At 35.4% G+C, this 27,103-nt stretch overlaps 1 protein-coding gene across 1 annotated transcript in view; it reads left to right on the top strand.

Annotated features, from left to right (window-relative positions):
- Positions 1-27,103, top strand: part of vps8 (VPS8 subunit of CORVET complex) — a 372,860-nt gene that overhangs the window by 299,098 nt on the left and 46,659 nt on the right. Inside the window, exon 45 of the mRNA XM_069196707.1 lies at positions 15,256-15,336. Within this exon, the coding sequence (XP_069052808.1) occupies positions 15,256-15,336 (81 nt within the window). The remainder of the gene's footprint in view (positions 1-15,255; positions 15,337-27,103) is intronic.

The following is a 27,103-nucleotide window of genomic DNA, read 5'->3' as shown; positions in this document are numbered from 1 at the left end:
TGAGTTGTACTTAAAGTCCGAAGTATAGAGGGTGAAGAGGAATGGAGAAAGAACTGTCCCTTGAGGTCCCCCTGTGTTACTCACTACCTGTTCAGACACACAGTCCTTTAAAGGCGATATATACTGTATAAGCGCTGATTCTTATGGAATGTGTTCCGCCGGGGATTCAGTTTTTTTTTTAATCGCGTATCTAAGGAAATCTCAGTATAACTTTGTTCATGCACAAACAGTGGCATGTTACATTATTAATTTGGGTGTCTTAATTTGATGTATTTAAAGCAGTGAACTACTGTAGGTGTAACATAACATTCAGAAATACAATCGAGAATAGTTTTGTGGTGTTTGTTTAGATGAAACGTTCCTAAAACGTATAACGTAACCGGGCATCCATATGAATCAAGTAACAGGTTTATTCCATGCTGAAAAAAAGAAGAAAGAAAACACATTCCATAAGAATTGACTGAGCTCCGCTCTGTACCAGGCAATGATCCCCCCAGAGTCTCTGCCCCGGGTTTTTGGGGTTTTTAGACAGAGGGTAAAAAACTCTCTCTCTCACTTGACCTCCCCCTCCCTGTGTATTGTCTGTTTTTTTGTTAACAAGGCTCGCCAGCTAATGCGAAACCTGTCTTTCTAGCTTTTAAAGTCGTGCGATTTGTAAGCCACAATTCAAATAGTGAAAAAAGAGCTGACTGACAAGATTTAAGATGTGGATGTCAATGTTTGATTAAAAAAAACACATTGCCCGACGTTTGTTGCATTGCTTGAAAAATAACTTTATTTTGAGAGACTGGATAAGTGTGTGTGTGTCTCTCTCTGCTGGATGTCCCTCTCACTCTCTGCTGAATGAATAAAAGCATTTTATTATAAACGCGTTTGCGTTTGTCTGGTATTTACTTTGGTCCCTTTTAACTGTTTTTCCATCTACTGTATTGCTTTGAGATGCCACTTTTAAAGGTGATATGTAAAATAAAGTTTTTTATTATTGTTATAGAGAAACATGGTCAGATTTTCCCTGGTTCAGAAAAAAAGATCTAAAGTGCTACACCTAACTTTCTTAATTCGATGTATTTAAAGCAGTGAACTACTGTAGGTGTAAGATAACATTCAGAAATACAATCGAGAATAGTTTTGTGGTGTTTGTTTAGATGAAACGTCCCTAAAACGTATAACGTAACAAAATTAAAGACGATTAAAATCTGTAATCTTTCCACTTGTACTGTTATCATCGGAAAGATTCTGCTTTGTATAAGGATGGTATCAAAAAGTAATCTTAAGTGGTGAGAAAGCTGTGCTCAATGTATTTAACGGACTTAAAAGTAAAAGGAGATGCTTCATATTGCTCGACTAATTTTAAAAATTAAGTTATAAAATCAGACGCTCCCTCGGTGCCGCGCCTGGTGTAAATATCAAAATATACATTCGTCCCGGGCAGAGGCCGAAGAGCGCCCGGCTGGGGTGCGCGGGGAAGAGCAGGACAGGAGTGAAAGGCGGGGTTTAGGAAGGCGTACAGTCTGGGCAGGTATAGATTACACTTTTCTAAAACGTATTTGAAAAATAAAAACGATTACAATCTAATCCTTCCACGTTTGCTCCCAAAATCCCAAGAAAAATAAATCTAAACGGGCAGAAAGCTATGCTGAAAGTTTATTAAGATACTTAGAAGACAAAGACACTGTATCAATTTATGTTGCATTAGTCTGATTATGATTAAAAAAACACATATAATTAAACACGCGTTTTGCGATTTAAATCAAAACACGATTTAAATCAATATAAATGTTTATATTGTAACGCATACTATCCAGCCTCCATTTCTCTATAAAAATGTACTCTATTACACACACACACAATAGAAGCAGGAAGCAGAAGCAGGGACCGTTGTCAGAAGGGAAGAAGTTGACTATTCATTGTAATCAAAAATGACTTAGAATCGATCATGTTGTGATATTTTAAAATACAAAAGTCAATTGATTGTCCCTAATATTGCTATTCTATTTTTTCGAAGAAATGTTTGTTAAAAGAAAAGTCCAGCACCAGCTGGATTTGAACACACAACCCGTGAGTTGGTAATCGGGCACGTAGACCAGTGGGCTACAAGGGAAGTCCCATGAAGAAAGATGTGAAATAGCCCTACACAGCCCTGTCGCAGTACAGGAATATAATCATATCGTTATTAAATTCTTTAGATACGCGATTCCATATTATATTAGCAGAAAAGCTTAAAACTACCACTTTTTCACATGCTATTTCACATGTTAGTTAAATACTTCGATGCTTAAAATGTTTAGGGAGAAATGGAATACCGGTGTGTATTTTTCCTTTAAAGTACCGATTCTTGGAATCTGACTGGCTGACACCCTTCTGAAGTGGTTCCATAATATCTGGTATACGGAAAAGAAAGCGTTGATAAAAAACCTGGATTCTCATGTATCTCATACAAGTATCTTTTAATACAGTCTTTGCTGTGCTCTTGAGGATCCTTGTGATATTTTGAGCTCTAGTTGAATGATAAGTGTCGCATTTTAAATCATTTTCGTAGTTAGAAATTATGAAACGCCCTGTTAAAAGCAAGGGAGTTTTTTATGCCCGTTAAAGTAAAACAAAATGCCTGACAAAGTAGGGCTTGTACAGATTCCAAGTGCTTGTACAAATGTGCTAAAGAAATTATACTTTGAGTATACAGCTTGTCCAAAGTCATTCATTATTAATACTATTAGTAATATCTTCGGTAAAGCCTTTGATGCATAAATATTTCTGATAAAGGTAGGTTGTGTACTTTTGTCCAACTGAGCAATCTTGCTTTCATAAAATATACCAACATTTTAATGACTGATGATTAACATGCTGTAATACACAGTTCAAATTTAAAAGCTCAATTGCTGTACATGAGAGGTTAAGCTCCTCCTGGCAGTTTTACAAGGTGATGCCGGATACTTTCCGGCATGACGTCAAATGACGCGATTAACCGCATGATACTGCGTGATACTGCGACACGCCCACCGGGGTAACCGCAAAATACCCCACCCATTTTGAATGGCTGCATCTGTATATATATTCTGTTTTTAAATCACTAAATGCTGTTCACCCAGGTTCTACTTCCACAAATTATGAGAACAATAGAGGAAGCCACCTGTATTGTGATCCTTATTGTTATTTTTGCATTGTGATTCTGTAACAAAATTGTGTGTCTCTTTGAGGACTCAGCTGTTTCCACCTACTACTGCAAAACAATTATACAGCTTATTGCTGTGCGGGCTATTGCTAAGAAAGACACATCTTAGAAAGTCAGATGAATAAATGTTCATCCAAATCAGACTGAACATAAACACAGCCCTGGTATTATACTGGGCAACTATCTCATTCACTAGCAGCTCCACCTCTTTTACATTCTGGTTGCTGTGGAAACTTTTAGCTTGTGCAGACTTATACGGCTCTCTTATTTTTTAATAACACAATTGAATCTTTGCCCCGTCTTTTGTAGCTAGTGTTGCCTAGGTGCACTAAAGTGCAGTGCACTAAGAAACATGTTCTCATTATCTCATCTGTTATAAGCAGTTACAGTTAAACACATACTGTAGCTCTTGTAACAATGTTCTAATGGTTTCCAATGCACACTTCTACATTAGAAGCACTCACCTTTGTGAACTTACTGTACTTGTAGTTGATTCTGATGGAATACTGCATCCTTTTAGACACTTCCTAAGTCTTTGTACATTCCCTGGTAATATTCAAAAACACTTCACAAATAGCTAGTGGTATATTATTAGTTTGAAGCAATTAAAAGGCCACATGTACCTGTATTTACAGTATGTTGTTTATAATATTACAAGTATGGAACTCAAATCTGGATTACTAAGGTGCAGCACTGTATTTATATGTTTTGTTGAAGCTGCTCCTGTGTCAGTTGTTTGAGGGCAATATGATGAATCTGTATATGTTACAAAGTGTGTTGTAACTGCAGTGGCCACTATTGTTCAGATACAGTACAAAGAAACAGTGATTGTTAGATTCCATACATTCTTCTGTCTTGGAAATGCTTCAATTGCCCAGCTTGAGTTGGATGTGTAATTGTGAACTGAGAAATACTGCTCTCTTGGGGGAAGTCACATACTGTAATGTTCAGTTTGAACATGACATAAATCTTCCTGTTTATGTTACATTTTTAGCACATCAGTTAAATTGGGCATCTTTTGATGTGATGTAAGTGATATTTATAGTAGATTTACCACCTCCTAGAGTTTCTCAAATCAGTATTTAGATGGGAGACCTCTGTGGAAAACCAGGTTGCTATTGTAAGTTTTGTTGGTGGACTACTTAAAACAAAAGGAACAGTTCCCCAAATAGTGACAAGGGACATGTGCTGTTATATGTACAGTCCTTTTAATGAAATGTTAAACCAAGGTCTGGACTACTTGGTCAAAGATGCCAATTATTGTAAGAGTAAAGGGAGTTAACTATTAGGTGATTAAAGGTGTTGTTTACACATATACAGCAAACAATGGGGTGTGTTGTTTTTTTTATAGTCACAGTATATTGTGATGAAGTAAGATGATTAGAAGCCTTTAAATACTGTATATAAAGAATGCACCCATTGAGTGAAAATCGAATGCAGAACATCAAACCTGCTGATCGGATATTTGGATTCTGTATGTTACTTATACAGCTTTTTTTAAAGATGTCTGTCAAATCTCAAATGAGCTCCATGATTTATGCAACAAAAATAAGGTCCGTTACAGAAAAAATAAATACAAATTTAAAATTACAATATATTTATTATGTTTATTTTTTAATGTGAAGGATACCCTGGTGTATTTTAAGCATTCAGTGATCCTGATTATTATTTTGACTGCTTTGAATTTTTTTTGTAAAAAACCATGCGGTTCCTGTGTGCTGTTATTAGTAAATGCTGTTAGAGGGTAAGTTATTCCCTGGCGGTAAAGCAGATAGAGAACAATCTGTTTAGGTTGCAAGGTCGAGGCGAAAGGATTGTACTGTATAAGGTGAAGTATTGTTTATCAGTATGATAGAGTACTTCATATCCAGACTTTATTTTGGCAATGGGCAAGAATTACGCCCATCAAAGCTATGTATAATTGGTTTTTTTAAATAAATAAATGACCACAGGAGTAAATCAGTAGGGCTGACTTTGTATAATGAATTAACCTTCAGTGCCCCATTTTGAAATGTTTATGGTAAGCAAACACTGGTTGTGTTGAAGCTTGACAGTTTGAAGGATTAATTCCTTCCTGCTTTGCGAACAGTAAAATGATTTATGTTTACAAGACATTGTGCAGCTACAGTTTAAAGCACCCATGATGCTGGAAAAGATGTTTTTAAAAGGAAATAACACTAGTCTGATTTAAACTTGAAGCCTTGACAGGCTCAACAAAGATGTATTTCATTGCTAAGAGAGAATTCTGTAGCCTTCAGGTTCTCAGAATGCTTCAGGATAAAGAAATCACCATCTTGAGTGGCAATAACTGAGTGGAAATTGTCAGTCTGCAACTTTGCTGCTTGACATGACATGACATGATAGAGATATTGCTAGTTGTAACTTTACTTGTCCTGAGCCCAGTAGATATATTACTTAAAGTGCTATTCAGCTATTCAGGGCATTATTAACCTGTGGAAAATTTACTAAAAACTTTAATAAAATTATATTTTTAGTATTAAAATTTATTTGGCCTTTTACCTCTATATAACAGTTCTTAAACGTAAAAAGCTGGGAATACAGCAATAATTTTTAGTAATGAAAAACAAAGATATGTTGTATAGCCAATATTTAAAAGATGTCCTATCTATTTTCACTGAAGTTGGTTTCTTTGCTTTAGGCTCCTCAATCCATCTTTTTCTTTTATTTTGCTTTCACCATGCCAGATTATAAAACTGGAAACCAACCAATCTAAATTAATCATACTCCTTTGATAAGGGGACAGTGTTTGTCACAACCAAAGGCAGCCAAACACTAACCGAACCATGTTATTCCTGCTCCCAGTCACCACAGCGACTTCCTGGCATTTAAGTGCATGAACAAGTTGGTTTACACAGCAGTCTTTCTTCTTCAGGTTATTCAGAGTACATGAGGTATAATAAATTCTAACTCATTTAAAAGATGGAGTTCATCTTACAGTAGGAAACCAGCAAAAAAAAAAGTCCCCAAAGATTACATCTCTTTTCCCTCACCCCTGCCACACCAACTGTGATGTGTCTCACCTGATTCTTATGCCCCCTGTTTTCTATTATTTCTGCCTTTTTAGATACCTTAGTTTAATAACTATGGTATATTTAGTGATAAAACAGATGTTGCTCAATTAACATTATGTATGAATGATTTAATATATATAGCAAATGCTTTAAATGTTTTAAAACTTAGACTTCTCTTGTATTGGAAAAGAACTTCACATACAGTAAATCCAGAACAGCTTGCAGGTAATTCAACAGTTCACCACTTGGTGTCAATAATACTAAGAAATACACAAATTGAATTTTTAATTCACAAATGAAACAGCGATATAAATGTTTTACAAGACCGGTGGTGTTTATCCATTCCACTACTATGCATATAGTACATGTATGCAGTGTACAGTGCAGGACAGTGTGCCCCCTGTTTTTACCTTGCTCACCCAAGAGAGGTTTAAACACATAGGTCAGTTCATTTCAGTCAATGACTTATGTATTACATTGTCTTTAAGAATTACTACATTAACTAGAGGAAACAAATCCAGATTAATTCTCACAATTAAAAATTGCCACCCTTGACCAATTTAAGACTTGAATCAAATGTTTAACAATAAGTGTCTTTTATACTTCCACACAATATACTGTTTTGAAGTACTTTACACACAGAGGTAATCAATTTTTAACTTTCAAGTAACCCTTAAGGTTAATTGCATGTCCAAGAGGGCAGATAGCTTCATTCATCTCATTGTGTTGTCATGGGAGTGAAACACTACCGACTAATGTGTCAGAAGGCCCCAGGTCAAGCTAGAGTATCCAATTTTTATTTCTGGCAGTCAGCAGAAAGAGATGCTGTCAAGAAAAATTAGGTTTGTGTCACCGGAAAGGCCTCCAGGCAGGTGTGAATATGTCCACCAGGGACTGCAGGAGAGGCAATGTAAATGCTCCAGAAATGCATTGAGACAAGTCTTTGCATTAGAACAGCTGTTGGTCTTATGAGTGTGTCACCTGCTTATGGTTGTGTCATTGTATACCTCCTTGCAATTGTGACAAAAAAATAGAAAGATTCATAATTTGGTTTCAAAAGCACAGTTATACAGAAAATAGTTGCTGTAAGTCTCCCAATCATCTCCATGTGCTAAATTATGACACTGAGATGTCCCTTTCATTCCCTTCTTTTTTGTAATTTGCTCATGCAGTAACCTTGTCCCTCACGTGTCACAGGGACACTTACTTCCTTGTCTGTACTTTTAAAGTAACCAAGAAGGCCCACATGCATTGTACATGATTCTGCGCTGTTGTAGTATTACTGCATCAGATCTTTTTTCTTGCAGGCTCACCTGAGCACAGGTCGAGTTCTATGATCTCAGGATCGAGCCTAGATCATGTCACTAGCTGACTATGACCTGGATTCCCCAAGCAGTTGTACACAATTTTTACAAATTGGCTGAGAATTTCCGAGGGTGGGGTGGGATTAGTCAGCTAGAGCTATCTCGGTCATGGCAACACAGAAACCTCTACAACCTGCTGGGTGTTAACAGGCATGAGATGATGTCAGTGGGGGATGCACCTCTCCTATTATCAGCACTGAACTTCTGTTTTGAGTCTTTGTTGTCAGTAAATGTTAAAAGGCAAGTGGCTTGAAAGCAGTGAGTTGGAAGAATCTATCTACATTGCCTCATTCTCCCTCATGCGCAGTTGCAGGATTCTTTGCCTGGAGCAAACACACATCTGTCTATTTCACATCAGCTAGCTGTATAACAAAAAATAATTTGCCATGCTAATTAACTTTACTGCATTGCCTTATTAACAGTAAAGAACTCTAGAAAGGACGTGAAAGTTCTTTACTGTTCTTTACTTTTGTTTCAATAAACCACAAAGGGGCTGCTTGTAAAGTGTGGAACAAATAACAGTATTTGCATTAAGTAAACAGACAGAAAGTGATTTAGTTCTTTACTAAAGTGACATACCATCTGAATTACTGCAATGCAATACTGTTAAATGGCAAGGTTGGCAAATTGTTTTATAGCAGCAAACACATTTCCAATTCACTTTTTGTTATTTTTTGGGGAATATTTAAAAAGCTAGCTGCCTCCCATGATTGTACTAAATGTCATTTTTAATGTTTTCTCTAATTACAATTGTGTTGAAGTTTAATGTTAGGAAGCCTTTTGTTGCTTAGGAGACTGCTACTGGATGTAGAACCTGTGACTTCGTACTTATAAACATCATTTCATGTTTTTGTACTGTGTTTTATTAATATTAAATAGATTTAAATATGATTGACATTGAAATGATGATACTGTATTTAAGACTTTAAGAACACATTTACAAGGTGTTGTGTTCACTGACAATTACAAATCCATTGCATTTCATTGCAAAGTTTCCATATTTTTTGTTAGATAATGCTCTTTCTGATTGCTTCTTAGAATTATTTTTTAATAATATCAATTTTTGCAGCATTTTCTTTGAAGGCCAGTAATTACCTTGGTAGCTCAACAGGGTTCTAAATTACTTTTAATTATTACTTTAAAATTAATTATGCAACCTATATCCACTTCTGATTTTAAATTAAATTTAATTTATAAGATTATAGGATGTATAAAAACTATATTAATTCTGAATTTACCTTATTGTGATATGTAAAGTTGCAAAAATGTAATATAATTTGGTAATACATAATTATATAATTCTATACTATATCCTAATAAATGTATATGAATCATTATAATCATTATCATTGTATTGATATTTAACCAGTATTTAACATTTGCATTATTTTGAGAAATTTTCCACATGAAAAAATAACCTGAATCTATACATCCATATCATTCTTAAAGTATATTATGTATATAACAAAATAAAAATATGTTAAAGATATGACTCCTCCAGTCAAGAAAAAAGTCTTTTAGCATTTATTTATTTTCTTGATCTGACCTAGTCTTAAACAGGACTGACTGTAAGTGTGATTAAGGTAAAATTTCCATTTATATATAAAACTGCTTAATCACTTGCAATGCATTGTGATCATAATTATCTCTGAGTAATAGAGTGTTTAGAGATTCAGGCTAAAATCAGGAGCTTACATAATCAGAAACTTTAGTGCCAGTGCTGATTGTCTTCTGGTTGGTTGAGCTTGGAGCTGTAAAACATGCCAATGCTCATACACATTTCAACATCACAACCATGTGGCTGTATTTCTTAAACACCCTTACCTTCTGTAGTACACAAAGGCATGGCTTGGTGTACACAAACCCTTTAACCTTTCCACACATCTCCTACATAAACTATGTAACTTTATCAAAGCTTTATGTTCAAAGTATTCAGTTTCTATAACTACCTTATAGGAGAGGTTCTAGAAATGCCTCCCAGAGTGAAAGATGAGCTGTCCTCCCCTGATATGTCCAGGTCATTGACTGTAGGAACATCAGTGAGGTTACTGAGAGAATGCCATTTGGCCCATACATCTTGTTGTTCCTATATATAGCAGCTATTCGATCAAACATACATAGATATTTCCTGAGAAAAGCCAGGTGCTGACTTTGTTAACAAGGTTGAGTTGCTTCTTCTCCACAATACTTTGTGTTAAAATGTGCTTCCTGTTCTCAGTTTTAAATGCACTTTCCTGAAAACAATACAAAGCCTGCTGCTTGTGGACTGTAGTTGGAAATAGGGATGTCACAGTGTGAGATTTTGATTGTATGATTATAGTCTCAGGAAATGTCATGATTTTTACTTTTTTTTCAGGTAATTTATCATGAGGCACTATGGAGGGAAAAAAGACACAAAGCTTTGCATAATTATACACATATATTTATTTTTTTTAATAACATTCTTTTGGTTCCGCAAATAAAACATGTAGGTCTACTAAATATTAAAAACATAAATATAATAGGGGAAAGTAGGCACATTTAAGAATTTATTGTAACTGCATTTAGAAACCAAATGTCATAGAGTATTCCCACAAACTGAACTCGAATGAAAACAAAGGTAACGTTAAACATACACAGAGGACTGCCTCTGTGAACTGCTCCTGCCAGGGTGAGCCCTAACTTAAGCTAACTCATGTAATGTTAGCTGGTTTCTTTTTTTACCTTGACTTGTGAATAGAGGGATTGATGGTGATCACGGAGATGCTGAAGCAGATTAGACGTGTTTGAAATGCTCCCACACTGCTGATTTAAGGCGCTTTTTTGGTGGATATAAAGCTGTCCCTCTGTCATTTTCACAGCACGTCTGCTCTCTGTAGGCTAACTTAGGTGTTCTTGGACTAGCCAGCTGTGCCGTGCCAGGCACACCACACACATACTGTACGTGACTCACTTGTGAGAGGAATGTTTCAGGGCAACATGGAACGCGGGGCTTCTAAAATAGAATTTTCCCGTAGTTTCTAAAATTCTCATGGTTTGGAAACCGTAATGTTTTTAATCACGGTTAATAGTGAAACCAGTTTATCTAAACATCCCTACTTGGAAATGCTGATTAGTAGCAGGTTTTTCCAAGCCAGTTACACAGGAAATGACAATAAACTTTAGTTGTAGGACCAGGATATATAAATTGAATTATTCATGTTTTTAGGTGTTTGGGAAGCTTTGCTGTTTCTGTTGCACTAGGCAGGGGGCAAAAAGAGTAACAAAATACAAAAGCATAGATTTTGTGCTCCCTGGTCAACAGAAGATATCTTTAAATCATTACAGAGAGCATACCGTTTGTAAGGTTGCATAGGGGAACTCACAGTAGGGGAAGAGGCAGGTCCCTGATCACAGATACACTCTGACTGAATGTCTGAAATCCAGAGTTCACTTAATTTGCAGGGTAGTTTATTTACAATGCTGCCTTTTAGTTTGGCATGGCAATTGGTATCACAGCACTGTGTGTGGTATTGTAACACAGTGGTTTATATTATTTCACAGCAGCTGGTATTGTAGAACAGTGGCTTGTGTTTTCAGCACAGGAGCTCGTAGGCACAGCCTTCACAGAGTCTTATTGGTGCGTTTGTGCAGCTTTTCACAAACATAGACTTTACTCTTTTGTCTTTACAATGTCTGGATCTGCAGCACCCTGATCACAGACACACTCTCACACTGAGTTTCTTCCTGGTATATCCTCTTTTTTCTGTTTCAGTGCTCTGTTTAAATGGGCAGTTGCAGGATGTACAGCTGATCCTGCTCTAGTGCTGGCCGTCATCTGCAATCTTGTGGCCGACGACTGCAGTTGGCCATTGTGGTCAAGAGGAAAGCTTCCACGAACTGTAAGAGGCTTCAGGGGAAGTAATGCCCCTCATGGCATCACATTGCCCATTGTAAATTCATTAATAAAAAATGGTGCTTCGTAATTATAACTGCTGCCATTATTCCCATGCCAAAAAAGCCAAACATGGCTCTTGACAATCTAAACAATTTTTGCCCCATTTCCAATTTACGCTTTTTTGCAAACATTCTAGAACATACTATTACAATTCAGTTATATAACTACCTCATTACAAATAACCTTTTCAAACCCCTCCAATCTGGTTTACAAAAACTTCACAGCACAGAAACTGCCCTGGTCAAAGTCACTAACAGTTTTCTAAAAGCTTCTGATTCTGGTTCTCTATCGGTCCTCATTCTTCTTGATGTCAGTGCTGCTTTCGACACTGTTAACCGTGATATCTATTTTCTTGTTTTGAGACTGTGTTTGGAATTTCTGACACTGCTCTTAAATGGTTCAAGTCTTACCCCACTGATTGCTGTCACTTTGTCTCTTTTGGGAGATTTAGGTCTGAAATTGGACTCTTCAAGCCTGGTGTTCCTCAGGGCTCAATACTGGCTCCCTACTTTTCAGCATTTACATGTTTCCAATTGGTCAGCTTTTAAGATCATATGGCCTAAACTTGTATGCTGACAATACTCAAATCTACATCCATGCCAAACCTGAAACTGATGTACTAAAGTCTTTCTCAATAAAATGATTGATTACGTAATGACAAAATATCAATTCTGGGCTTGGGGTGCTGTCTGCGTGTAGTTTTCCAATGTTCTTCCCATGTTCGTGTGGGTTTCCTCCGAGTGCTCTGGTGTACTCCCACAGTCTGCAAGACATACTATCATACTGGATAGATAATTGGTTTCTGGGAAAACTGGCCCTATTTTGAGTATGTCTGTATTTGTGTCTGTGTGTTCTCTGCCTTGAACTGGGGGCAGTTCCTATGTGTGTCCTGCCTTGCACCGATTGCTTACTTGGATAGGTTCCAGCTCCCCCAGGTCCCTGTATTGGATAAAGTGGTTAGAAAATGGATGAATGACCAAATAAACAATTTAAAAGGATTAATCCAGTTTTTAAATACATTTTAAAAGTAAATACATCTGTGGAGCTTATTAACAGGTCCGGAATGAGAGGTAATTCTGTGAACCCATTTCTGTCAGGCTTTGTTGACAAGTCTAAAGTACAGGTACGCTGTGAGCTTTTTAAAAGTTCTCTTTTTGCTGGACATTAAGAGCAAGACAGCTGGCTGATAAAATGGATCATTTTGTTACTGGTTCTCTTGATCTTGATTCAAATGTAGCAACTTAAATTCTTCTTAACTTAAATTCCCTGCTCTTTAACATGTATTAGAAAATTCCTGACAGAAAGTAATGCAATTATTATAAAATTATTGTAAAATTACTGCAGGTGGTTTACTGATTTTGCATAACATAAACTTCTTTCAATAATCAAATCCTACAATTACCAGTCCATTTAGAGTTTTTCAGGGTAGCACCCTCCTCATATTGTACCTGTATTTTGAACAAAGGTACATAATGCACCTCCAAGACATTGGACCTCCAAGGTCTGTGGCACATCAAACTTGTAGCAGTCTGAAAAATACAGTATGTCACACATTTCCCATTATCTGTTACCCACCAATTTTAAGACTGCTTGAAATTATACCCAGTTTATAATTACAAACTGAAATATATGAAATTATAATTAAAATTATATTTTATCCTTTCTATTGGTTTAGTGTGCAGACTTTTATATTTTTATTCATCTAACTGTCACAAGGCTATAAAACTTTAAGATAAAATGTGCTATGTAAAATAACATTAAACACCTCAAAATTAATTTCCTCTTAATTAATATCCTCCAAAACATACTTATGATCTACACTATATTCTGTCACATTCCTCAAGGGAGAATTGGAATTGCACAAATCCACAGCATATCAGGTGAAGCTAGACTTATTTCAAAGCTGCTCATAATTCATTGATTACTCACAGGTTTAATTCATTGATTACACAGATCTTTCACATATCACTACAATAAAAAATCCTACAATATTAACTGATTTATAGGTGAAATAAGTGGCCATTAGTGTCCTTTTCAGTGGATATTAAGGAAACAGTTTGAGAGAATGAATGTCTAAAAGTATTGGTGTATCATTAATTTCTGCTGTATTTTATTTCCACAATCACAACAGATTTCCCACACTAGTAGTATTTTTTACAATGACCACTTTTGTGTTTACATTGTATCTTGCCTTCTTAATGAGCCTCAGCTGTTGCATTGGTCAGATACTCACTCTAAAAGATAATTTTTTTCTACCCTTTTTATTTTTTTAACTTGTGAAACTAGTCATTTGTTATTGTTTTGGATATTTGTTATAGACACTCTGCACATTTAAATTGAGATGATAAAATATTTAATATTGTTACAGCTTTAGGTGACTTAGGAGTGTCTCTTAGATTTGAAAGTTTGTGACACTGGCAAAAGTAAACACTTCAAATGTCAAGGGGTCCCTTGAGCAGAAACAATAGTAAAGTTTATCTTAACATACCTAGGTACATTGTGGATTAATGATTGCAAAGGAGCAGAATAGAAACAGAAAAGAGGACAAGAATGGGGAAGAAAACACAAGGAGAAGCAGGGAGAAGAGAGAGGAGTCCGGAGGAGTTGGGGGCTTAAAGCTTCTGCCAGACGAGAGCCCTTATTTCTTGATCATCCAACCCAAACCTGACTGAAGCTTAGTATTTTAACCTTGTTAGAGAGAGCATGCTAATCTTTGTTTTAGGGAACTTGGGTTTCCTGGGTAAAAGATACCTTAGAAACGTCTTTCCTGCTTAGGGTGCATTTTATGGATAGGGATATAGGCTCCCATTTATTTTGTGGCATCCGGGGTGCAGAGAGAGAGATTTTACTGCAGCTTCTCACTTATGTGGCCTCTGTAGGTATTAAGGGTTTAATGCGTGATAATAATAATAATATTAATAATAATAATAATAATAATAATAATAATAATCAACTTTATTTTATATAGCACCTTTAAAGGTGGCTTCTCAAAGCGCTTTACAGGATGAAAGTGTAGTTGCAGTCTGGGGTTTTCTGGGTGACAAGCCTCTGAAACACCTTGTTTGTAAATAATGTACATAAAGTAACTTGTGTGTTGTATGTTTTGTTGTGTGTAGTGTAGTTTGTATCTTGTGTCATTGTAATAAATATTTGTCCAACCACGTGTCTGGATTATTACTTCTCTCACTAAAGCTGTGCCAGAGAACAAAGAATTAATGTGCCTCCATTGTAACAATATCATATAATCTTTGAGCTAGAATTGAAGTTACTCTAGGCCGGCTTTTTGATCAATAATATTTAGTATAAGTAATACTAATACTAAGTGATATTAATAAGTAATAAGTACTATAAAGTAAATAAAGCTTGATATCAAAATTGAATTGATTGTTGGAGTCTAATTTGGAAGATACAAATTGCAGGTGGAGTGGATATGATTGAGTTGTTACTAATCAAGCATATTGTGTTTAAGCAACTCAGATTGAAAACGATGAAGAGCTGCACTGATTCTGTACTATATTGAAGTGAATTTAAAATGAAGAACAGCAAGGCTGGGTGAGATCCACTAGCTCCTAGTAACCAAACATGCTAGATGTGTCAAATGGGTGGTTTCCTCTTATTTGTTACATTTATTATGTTTCTATGAATGCATCTTGTAATGACAATGAGTCTGAGGTGGGATATCCTGAGTGTCCCCACTGAAAGGACAGTCAGGTAACATCTTTAAGCAGTAATCATTACATTGACAGAAGTGTTCTGCTTTTTTTGTTTCAGTTGCCCTCAGAAACAATGCTAGATGCCCAGCAGTGCCAAGCCTGGGACCAGCTGCGCTGTATCTACAGAGGACCTTCAAGGGTAACACTCCTCTTAAACTAATTCTGGGAATGCCTGGTGAGACCTACTGGTGGTGTAGTGATAGAATAACAGCTCGTTTTTAGTTTTTTTATTACTTCTAGGCCACAGCAGGCAGATTTTGGGGCAACATTAAAAATGCATATACTCTTAATAGAATTAAAAGCATGTTACATAATAAGTTAAATATACCACACACTTACTCTTCCCTTTCTCCTTTACGACATTTTCCTACGATTCATTGAAGGGTTTTTTCTTTCTGTTGTAATTGATTGGCCTTCCAAACTTTCCTCATTAATTGTGTAATTTATTTTTAAATACACTGAAGTGCTTGATATAATGAATAAGAAACAACTTCTTGCATTTGAAAAAAGTGCATTTATTAGTGTATAATGAAGTATACAACTACTGGCAATTTATATTAAAGCTTATGTATTTATATATAGCGTGGAAATGTGCATTTTCACACTATGTACATACTGTATACAGTATATCTCAATCATTAATAGTTATTTATCTATCCCAGTAACCTTACTCTCCGTTCCTTTAGACCTGCACACCTCCAGCAAACTTACACTCACCAAGCACATTAAGAATAGCAGAGCTTTTGGTAGGATATGCAGGACTCTAGGAAAAGTTCTCAGGAGCTGAGCATTGCAATGAAAGGATTTTCATAACAACCATTTTCCTTTTCAAGTGCTGTTAAGGTAAATACTTTGGCATTTTCAATGCAGACTCTTAACATTCCCAGTAAAATTACATGTCTTAAATGCCACCACAAAAATGACTGAGGAGGAGTCTAAAACTGGATGATTATCTTTAGAGCATCTGAGAGTCTGACTATCTGCACCTTCCAGTGGTGTAGAATTCTCAGAGAATGTAGAGAGTGGATAGAATCATCACTGAGGAAATAGAGTGAAGGTTCCCAGAGAAGTAAATTCAGTTCAAATATAGCAGGATAAGAAACTTTAAGCAGGTTTTTCTGTGTGGTTGAGCTGAGAGCAAAGATGCTGTATAAACCCAGAAACAGGAATACAATTTTTTATGACCTAGCACCAAAGGACGGGTTGGACCACATAATATACAGCTTTACCAGTGTCTCCAAGAGACTGAAAATACTGCTACAAAAAAGACCCTGAAAGTGTGTTTGCTTGTAAATGTTTATGTCAATTCCTACTGCTGTGTGATTCTGAATGCATGCTTTCTTTCAATATGGTATTGCACAATCTCCTTTTCAGACCACCTAACATATTGTTGTCAGCTATTATTGTCATTTAAAGTTCAAATCTGTACCTCTACCACTTATAAAATATAAAAAATATCCCAAATACTTTTACCAACCTTTCCAATTCATGTTAAACATCATATTATTTCCCCTTTTGTGTTGGTAAATTCAGATAGTTTGCTAATTACTAAACAAATGAAATCTGATCTGCTTTTCTCTCTTTAGTTTGCAGACTAAGATGAGCTTTTAAAATCACAGTTTCCCTTACCCCCTGAAATTTGAATGCCCTTACTCACTGAAAGTAACTCAGTACAGTTGAAGAGACATATTGCATATTGCAGAAATGTGTTCCACAGGAAGCAAAATTCAATTGTCTTTTGGCTTTTTAAATGTTGTATTTACCTAATTTGTGGATGTACAATACAGATTGATAAGTGGCATGTTAAAGCATTAGTACTGTTTTGCCTTCTGATCACAATCAGAAGGAGTATCCTGCGGTTGTTAGCTCAATGCCACTTGGGACATAAGCTGAGCCCCCAGCTGCACCAGGGTGTCTGATGATGAAATAACCAAAACACCAGCTGACACCAAGGTTACATCTCTGTGTGTCCAAGAGCAGTGAGAGATACACGTTTTCATTTTTTATCATGTTATGCACAACCGTTACTTTAATAAACTGAGTAATGAGTGTTATCTTACATACAAAGTAGGACTTCTTTTTTGCACAAATATATTTACAGATGAAGTCCTGAGCATAAAGTACAGATGGAAATTCTTCTTCCATATTTCTGGGTAGCACTAAGGTTCTGACTCATCTGACTTTGTGCAATTGCTCAAAGCTCTTTTTGTGTGACTGAAAATTCTTTTTTGCCAACAGCCAATAGAGTTTCAATATTTCAATATTTAATTACCAAATCACCTTAGGAAACGAGTTTGGTTTTTGCTGATAAAAGAAAATAAGAAGGTGATATTGCCAGCCAATATGACACAATACTTAATCTTCGGTGCTGGCAACAGAACTTGTAAAATGTGGAAGAAAACCAAATCCTGTCTTATGGGCAGCAGGCAGTAGTGTTAATAGTGTAAACGTCAAACTGCATAGCCTCCAAGAAAGAGAACATGAAAAAAGTGTTAAAGCAGAAACGGCTACAGCTGGACTAAAGCGCTTGAAGATTAGAAGCAAAGCCCATCACAAAAAATCCATGGAAAAACTGAAAGGAAATTAGTAGTGTAGCTTAGTCATGTACACAATTATTGAGAGCTCATTAAAAGAGTGAACAGTCTTTTTAGTATTCTTTTGCTGCAAATCTAAAAAAGCATTTTTCTCCATTTCTGTTACAGAAGCAAAGCACCTTAAATAATGGAGGTAAAATTTAATTCAATCAGTGACACATTAAATTAATCTTATATTATTTATTCATTGGTTTTAGTCAAAATACAAAAAGTGCACTTACTTGGAGGTAGCAATGGAAGGTTAGTCTATCTTTGAGATTCTGTGGCAAAATTATTTACAGCGTGGTTGCACACCAGTTTCAGTTTTACGTAATGCAGTCCAGAGTCCAGTGTAAAGGAATTGGATAACCTGTAATATGATACTTGGGCAACATTTGCTTCATGCTATATGTAGAATGGTGTACAACATGAGTAAGATGGAAACGTTTAAAACATTGTATCTCACTCTAAGTGGGCATATTGAGACATTATAGCATACCTAGTTATGTCATATTGACCATTTGAAAATGAAAAAGGAGAAACTCCCACAAAAGGCAATGAACAAAACCCACATGTATTGTAGAAATAATAATAATAATGTTATTTTTTTGAGAAAGCTTCATCAGATTATGGAATTCACAAGTTTGTTGCCCACTTACACCCGTTAAGCAAATATGTTCTCAATTAACCACAAATCAATATTCTCCGACTATGTGAATCTACAAAAATACGTTTAAGCGTTTAATTATTCATTAGGTTTATTAATTCAACTCCTAGTGGATAACAAAACTCCTAGTGTCTACAACAAATACATACAGTACATTAGGCATAAAGAAACACTAAATGTCTTCAAAAATAGCTTCACACTCCATCTGTAAGGGTCAATTGTAAATATTACCTCAAAATTCTCGTATTTCCACATAAGAACAGATGTATTCCAGGTAAGCATACAGTAATATTCCTTTTTAAAATCATAATTTAAAGGTCTAATAAAATTGGTATGCAGTACATTTTAAATGGTTTTACACTAGAGCAAGCACTCATGTTAGGACTCTTAACTAGTCTTCTTGGAAAACAGTGGTAATAGAATTTTAAGTCCCGTTCACTCTCTTCAGCTCTCTTTTGGGTGGTAATGTTAATATACTGCTGGAAAAAAAAAGTTTTTTTTATTTGTATCTTTAAATTTTTTTAATCTAAGGCCTCGATGAGCATGGGGATCAAAATATAAAAGCAATGTAATAAATTTACAATTGTTATTGTTTTTATTGTTGATTTTGATTTCCTAAATTCAAAACGCAACTGTTTAAGACTTTGCATCTGCCAAAACATTGTGAACTGGATTTTATATGCATCAGTTTTACAGATCTAGCCATTGAGAATGTACACTGGAAAATGCAGCACACTGCTTAAATTAATCTGTTAAAGATCCAGCCATTCAGAATGCAGGGGATAATGCAGTACTGTGTTGTTCAGGTGTTGTGGCCTACTACAGCTTTTTAAAAATACTCAGTGGTGGGACTGCACTACTTTGTAAAACAGCTAGGTAGAGCAGTGAAAGCTCCTGGTTTCCAATCCCTCTCAATGCTGAGGGACAGTCTTTTTCCAATAATAGAATTTAAGCATTTATTTAACTTTATTTCTAACATAAAACAATGTCACATTAAAATAATTAATTTTGAGTTTCAGTGCTTAGAAATAAAAATATCACAGAGAACATTATTTCAATGTAGGATTTGTAATAGAATTGGTCAAGGGTCTGAATACTTTTGCAAGGCACTGTATATGACTTCATATATAACTGCTTATATATAAGTACTTATAAAGGAAATTGTTACACTGTACATATCCACGGTTTAAAAATTCCGGCTTAGAGAAACAGCCTGGAACACATTATGAATTATGAATTATGTGATGTGAAAAGATTAGTATTTTCAGGTTCTTGTGATAAGGCTGCTCCATAAGTATGCATTAAAATTAGATTACAGTGATTTTTCTTCTGATGAGCGTATACTGCAAAACATTGTATACAAAATACATAAGTGAAATGAATAGTGATATTACCAGTGTAATAACATTTTAATGCATTTAAAATGTATAATCCTTTGTACAGTATATACAGTAGCTTCACTAAAATATAATTAAACAGTGTTCTGTTTAATTTTGGACAAACACAAAATTTGGAAAATTAAAAAAAACTTGACAAAGTTTGCGTCAAATTCTGGCCTTCTAGAATTCTGGCCTTCAGGAGGTCAGAGTATGCTGTAGTTCATATTTCAGTAAAATGAACAACTGCGTAATTATATTGTATTTTTCAACATCAGCATTGAAGTTAAAAATGCTTGCAAGTTTTGAAAGATCTGATATATTTGTGGTGGTTACTAACAGTGTTGCCAGGTAACTTCATAAGGCACAATCTGATTCTGTGGCTTTCTTAATGCGCTTTAGTGGAACTCAATCTGTGTCTTATTAATTGCACTCCTAGGTATGATAACAAACATGTTTCGACATACAATTGAGTCTTCAGGGGGATTTTGAACCAAGACAAAGGATCTCATAGCCATGCATTCTAATAAAGGAAGAGTTCATATTAGCACAAAGTTACACATCTATGGTTTTCAGGAGAAAACATTGGCATGCAGTTGACCTCTTGGGAAGAGCAGGCTTTTACAGATCCTGCCAAGATAAAAAATAACCATTAACTGAAGTGAAAATATCCCATCTGTTGCCCCTAACAGTTACAAGTCATTTGGCAGCAGAATTTTTCTATTATTATTAGAGTTAAGATGATAGAGCTGAATACTTCTTTTTTATTAAAAATATATACGGACCATAGATTTGAGTTTTAATCTTAAATTCTTTTTGTTTGTTTTCAATGAGCTGTACAAAGACACAACAAATTCATATGACACTATGGCAAGTTTTGCATTGCAAACCCTCAACAAAACTATGAAGGTATGTATTAAAAATGATAGAAAATCAGTGGACTTGTGGCCTTTAAGCAGCAAAACAACTGTGCAAGTAATTCAACAGTTTAAGCAGTTATTTATTCCTGTGGTGACAAGCTCTGTATAAATAATATCAGAATGTATTTTAAGGCATCTCCACTTACATGCCACTTATTCGACAGAATGGATAAAAAATAACTGTAATCAATATTTTCCCAATGTTATTTGAAAGCTTAACATTTTGTGTTCAGTCATACTTGTTCAAGAGAGAAAAATTAAAAGAAAATCTCACAGTAGCTACTGTATAAAAACTTTTGTAGCTTAGCATATTATGATGTAAAATTCTAGCTGGGGCTTGTTATTAATATATTTAACTTAAAATCTGGTCAAAGATGAGGCTGATTTGTTAACCAAGAGAAACGATTATGGTCATGGTCTTCCTGCATTTCACGAGTGCAGGCCTATAGTATGTTGAAAACGGCCAGTGATTATGAATGCTGTTCTCTGTATATAATCATCAATGCATCTTATGCGGAGCTACTTACTTCTTTCATGTGAATGCCCAAAGAACAATCTGCTCTTTCACATTATTTTGTTCTAGAGTGCCCTGGTCTTCTTCTAGAAACTCTTCACTGTTTCTCTGTGGACTGTATGTTATTCTTTCACAAGACATACTGATTTACACATGAAGTGTCAATCTTTAATTTCTGAAAAGCGCTTTTGAAATACCTTTGAAAGTAGATTTCCCTCTGTGTCCGTTATTTTAAATTTAGCCTTAATTATTTTTTAACAGTTTTGCAGACTCTTAAGTGTTGATCTTCCAAAACCTAATTTTAGTTTTGGAAAGTGAATCTAGGATTATTGCTCATTGAAGTCTATAAAATTGTCCCTTAGTTTCCCTGATTAAAATGTTTTCAGTCTTACATCAATTATATTTTCTAAATTCTTTAATACTTGGAAAAAAATGTTTAAATTCCTATTTTTTTGTGTTTAACATGTTTTAATATACTGTATATAAATTGCTAGAAAATTAATTATACAGGTATGACTGTAAAGCACTTCCACCTGAAATCTTATAGTTTCTGTATCTATCTTTATTTCGTGGAACCTTTTTGAGTAATAGGTGTTTTAAATTAGATCAGTTAAGGTCCAAAGAGCAGCTAGCATCTCACAGTAAAATGGAAATAAAACTTTCCTGTTTCCAAGCCAAATGCATTGGGAAAAGAAGAATTGGACACCTGTGAAATTATGATTCTGTTCTCAGCTTAACATGTACTCTGATTTATCTGTCAAGTAAAGAGGGGTGTCAAATAAATACAGTGGGATTCCAGGTAGCGTCAAGGCACTCCTTTAAGTAGGTTGGCCTTGTAGTTCAGGCATAACTGGTTCAACCCTGGTCTTTGTCATTTATCAGCTGTTACTGGGACATTCCTTGCAGTAGCAGCACAGTCATTCAAGTACCTTCAGTGTTTGGGGGCAGGCATTGGCCAGGGTTTACTCAGCCTGCTGGGCAACAGTAACCTTTGAGACTTGCCAGGAACCTGTGTGATTGCCCTTGCCGTGTTGATAGTGAGTGGTGCATCGCTCTTCCTGTCAGTGCTACCTCTCTTTTTAGGCACATTAGCATGTTGAAGTGAAAGCACTTCACTCTTTTTATGCACATTCACTTTCACTTTCCATGTGCTGAAGCTGCTTGACACTTGGAAAAAAAAGAATAGTTATTGGCAACCACACATTTATTTGTTTTGTTTTTTACAAAAGTAGCATTTATTTATGAATTTTCCTGTTATTTATTTCTTAATTGTTATGTGTTACTGATTCTGTCAAGTTGTTTGTCCTTTGTTTTATTGTGAATACATTATTTGATTTGAAAGTAGTTTCATAAAGTTCGGTGAATCCATCCCTCTGTCACATTTGCAATGACATTTCAATCACTAACCTGGCAAGCATTGAGTGCAAAGTGGAATACAACCTGGATTGGTCGTCAGTCCATTACAGTGCATACAGACACGAACACACACTCACATCAGGGCCATTTGTACAGAAACCCATTCATCTCCCAACATGTCTTTGGACTGTGGGAGGAATCGGGAGCACCAGGAGGAAACCCACACAAACACGATGAGAACATGACAACTCCATGCATAACAACCCAGAGATTGAACCCAATGACACACCTGAAGAAGGCTCCACAGCCGAAACGTTGTGTTCTCTTTCTTCTTTTTTTCAGCATGGAATAAACCTATTACTTGTTCCATAATTATATATATATTAGACTTTGTTACCAAAATAACATTGTTTAATCAATATTTTCTTTATCAAAAGGGTTTACATTTCACAGTTCAATGTGATGAAGTGCAATAGAGGTAGAAAACAAAAGCCTTATATAATGGTCAGTATGTTTCTGAGTTTGACATTCAACATACAGGATAAGGGAAATACATAATGCCACAATCAATAGTGATCAGAGGACCTCAGAAAAAGAATAGGTTATGCGCATCAGTGTGGAGAAGTATATACAGTAACCCCATTTCTAAACCTATGGTGTTCCATCCATTGGCAGAGAGAAATTGAAAATATGTAAGACCACAATAACTAATTCCAGGACCGGTCATTCTGCGTAGATCTCCCCAAGAGTACCTCATGAAATCATCTAGGAAGTCACAAAGCATCTCAGAGTAAGGATCTGCAGGGCCTCTCTTTTCATGTGGCTAATGACTTCTATGGCAGAGTTCATGTCTCAACCATCAGGAGAAGACTATACGGAAATTGTTGAACAATCCACAGGACTACTGGAACAATGATCTCTGGACAGACGAGTCAAAAATTGAACTTGCGGGTGACAGTGAGCAATGTTTTGTGTGGGGAAAACAGAAGAACCTCATCCTGACTGTCAAGGAATGGTGGTGGGAGTATCACGGCTTAGGGGTGTTTGGCTGCCTCATGCCTGGGATGGCTTACCAACACTGATAGATAATTTGTCATTCTGCCAAATTATATTGAAGAACAATTGGGTCTTCATTTCATAAGCTAAATTTGAGCCAAAAGTAGGTCACACAGCAAGACAACAAACCAGAATAAAGAAGCTAGATCTACAACTGAATAGCTGAAGAATAATACATTTTGCATTTTGAATTGGTCAAGTCAAAATCCAAACTTAAACCAAGTTGAAATTTTATGACAGGACACAAAGCAAGCTTTTCATGCAAAGAAACCATAAATCTCACTGACTTGAATCAGTTGTGTAAGCCAAAAGTCCTAAAAGCTGATGTGAGAGACTGATAAACAGTCACAGGAAACATCTAGTTGAAATCACTGCTGCTCAAAAAAGTGTGATCAGCTACTGAATCTAAGGGTTTCCATATTTATTCACATGAGGATTTTTACTTTTGGATTATTTTCTTAATATAATAATCTTAATGTATTTTATGTTGAATTATAATTTACAGGTTATTATAAAATGAAATATAAAAATACTGTATTACCAAAATCAACATTTAACTTAGTAGCACACAGCTTGGTAAATATATTTTGTATATGTTATATTAATACATTTTTGATATATTAAATTGTATGAGATATTTGTTAAATTAAAAAAGAAAGGTACTGCTTCTAGTTCTTGATCTTGAAAGCTTTACCTAATGAAACATTTCCCATCAGTTTTGATATAAATATGGACTTCTATCTATCCATTTAACTGCTTTATCCAATACAGCCTCACAGGGGAGCTTGAGCCTATCCTATTAAGCAAAGACCACAGGGCAGGATACAGCCTGGCAGGACACACACAGACACAAACACACACACTCACAACAGGGCTAATTTTACCAGTAGGTCTTTGGAGAGGAAATCCACAGGAACACATGGAGAACATAAAAACTCCATGCAGATAGCACCAGGAATTGTATTCAGGACTCCAGTACTGTGAGGCAGCAATGCTAACCACTGTTTCCCTACATACAGAAATGTGAAAATAAATAAGAAATACAAGTATTTTGTGCTTTTTTTTCCTCCAAATTTCCTAACATGGTCATTTCAGCATGACATGGTGTATACCTCAGAAAATAGAGAAAAAATCTGCAGATTTTATCAAAAATATAAGTATATTCAAACATAAGTTTTATTTCAGCTGTTTAACCTTGGTAGTTATTGTGTTCTGTGATGTATAGCACAGTGAAATATTTAAATTGGTATTTCTGACTTAATTATTGGTTCTTTGTGTACTGTATTGGTGTTTTGCATTGGATAATTTTTAATGTTTAAAGAAATTAAAATGTCTTTAAGGTCACAAGTAAGCTTTTTCTGCAATAAAAGGCTTTTTTGCAGCTCATAAATTGTTATCTATAACTAAAAATGTGCTGTCAAATCTGCTGTAAGGAAGTTTGGACCCTCTGTAAAATAGCAGAAGTTCTTTTTTTCCCCCTTGGGGCTAATTTGTGTGTACTGTGTTTGAAAAACTACAAGGATATAAAATTCATCACAAGTGAGCTAAGACAGGTGATGCCTCAGAAGAAGCATCTGCTGTTAAGTTCTGAACGAGAAAAAATGCATATTCTCTTTTATACAGTACTTATTTTGTCTTACTTTTGAATTCTGGAATTCATTATGTAAGCAATACCTTGTTTTTGGTGGATGACGTGATTCACATTGAAAAGGTATCTGTGAAGTATTGTTTGTGATCATTCTATTTGACATTGTTTCCATCATAAGAATATGATTTACTCTATGATTTTCTGACACATACTGTATACTTCATGTCTCCTCTAGGTCTGTAGGACTAGCTTGTTGTTTGCTCAAAGGTGGAATTGGTACCAGAAGTACCAGAATTGTTTCATAATTGTACATTAACGTCTTGTAAAAACAGAAGGATCAACTGAAGACATCTGTAGCGCTAATTATTTAAACATAAGGAATCTTTAAAGGGTGGCCTTGAATCACAGCTGTTAGAATATGGAATGTTCTACTACTGTTTTCTGCACCAGCAGCTCTCTGTCCATTTCTTTACATAATCAACCCCTTAACTGTGTTTTTTTTTTCTATTTGAGTGTTTAAGTTAGTTATGAAATGCATTAGATGAAATGCATCCTCCAACATTTAAGAGATGAAACCATTTCAGAATGCAAATGAAGGTTAATTAATGGTGCAGGTACGTAACTGAAAACTCACCTAGAAGAAAAACAAGTGGGTGGACCTCCATGATTTTTTGAAAAACCCAGGTTTAGGCAACTGAATATCAATGACCAAGAATTGTTCATTCTTAATTGGTGTTCTTTTGTAATCAACCTGAAGGCAGGGCTGGCATAGTTTATGGAGAAGAGCTCTGTGAGAAAGAGTTTATGGTGTCTGAAAATTTTTGCAATTGGCAGACTGGACTAGAAGCAAGTTGAATAGTCACAAACTAGAGTATTTGTTTTGGATTGAGCTATTGAAAGATGATTATAAATGACCTGTTTTTATTTTTTCAATCACCAATTTAATAATAATTGAACTACTGTCACAAAAGCCTGAAAAATACATTTTAGTTTTCAAAATGGTTGACTAAATGTATTCTTCTGTGCATCAAGTCTCACCTAAAGAGCTGCTTATTTCCCGTAACTGTCATATTGATAGCCATGGGATGGCAAGCAGACATGAGCAAGGTTTTTTACATACTGAAAGTATGGTATACAGTAGCTTTTGTAGAAATTTGTAAAAAGCGAGGAGCAGTGTCGTGTGTGAGCCTTAGGTTTCATGCTACATGCTGTGACATTAAGCTTTTAGCTTAACTCAATTACTAACACTCACTGCATACATTAGTTAGATATCTAGTATAATCTTAACTGCTATTCATGGAGCTGGGAGGTTGAAGAGAATTTTGGATTTCCACATCCCTCCCAGGACCAAAAATGAAACAGCTTTGTCTTTGTCTTTAGCCTTTTATCTTCTTTGAAACAGTAAAGATAAAGCATTTGTTTCTAGCTAGAGCTTTTTATTTTCTGCTTTCACTTTCATTTTTGTTGTGATTTACTGAAATGCTGCAGGCCAGCTTATAAATACTGCCAGATATTCTTGTTAACAGTCTTTTCTTCAGCTGGACACAATGGGATGAGTACTGTTTTATTATCAATTTTAATTTTGTCTACAATCTGTCAGTTTAAGAATAATATTTAGGACTACGTTTGTTTCAATTTAGTCAAAAAGTGATACATTATGATTTTTGTCATCTTTTAAATAGCTTTACTGGAATACAGTGACAATACAGTATGTACTGTATATGGAATACAGTAACCTGAAAACACTGTGATTAGTCCTGGATTTGCCATACTTGTTATGACCCCCTACTAGCAGAATTCTGGGTATTTAATCCCACTAACCACTGGTTAATTATTTAACATCTACTCTCCTGTAC

Source organism: Lepisosteus oculatus, chromosome 12, assembly GCF_040954835.1.
Source record: "Lepisosteus oculatus isolate fLepOcu1 chromosome 12, fLepOcu1.hap2, whole genome shotgun sequence".
Taxonomy (NCBI): Eukaryota; Metazoa; Chordata; class Actinopteri; order Semionotiformes; family Lepisosteidae; genus Lepisosteus; species Lepisosteus oculatus.
The sequence above is the reverse complement of the archived record's forward strand: the minus strand, read 5'-3'. Positions and strand labels throughout refer to the sequence as shown.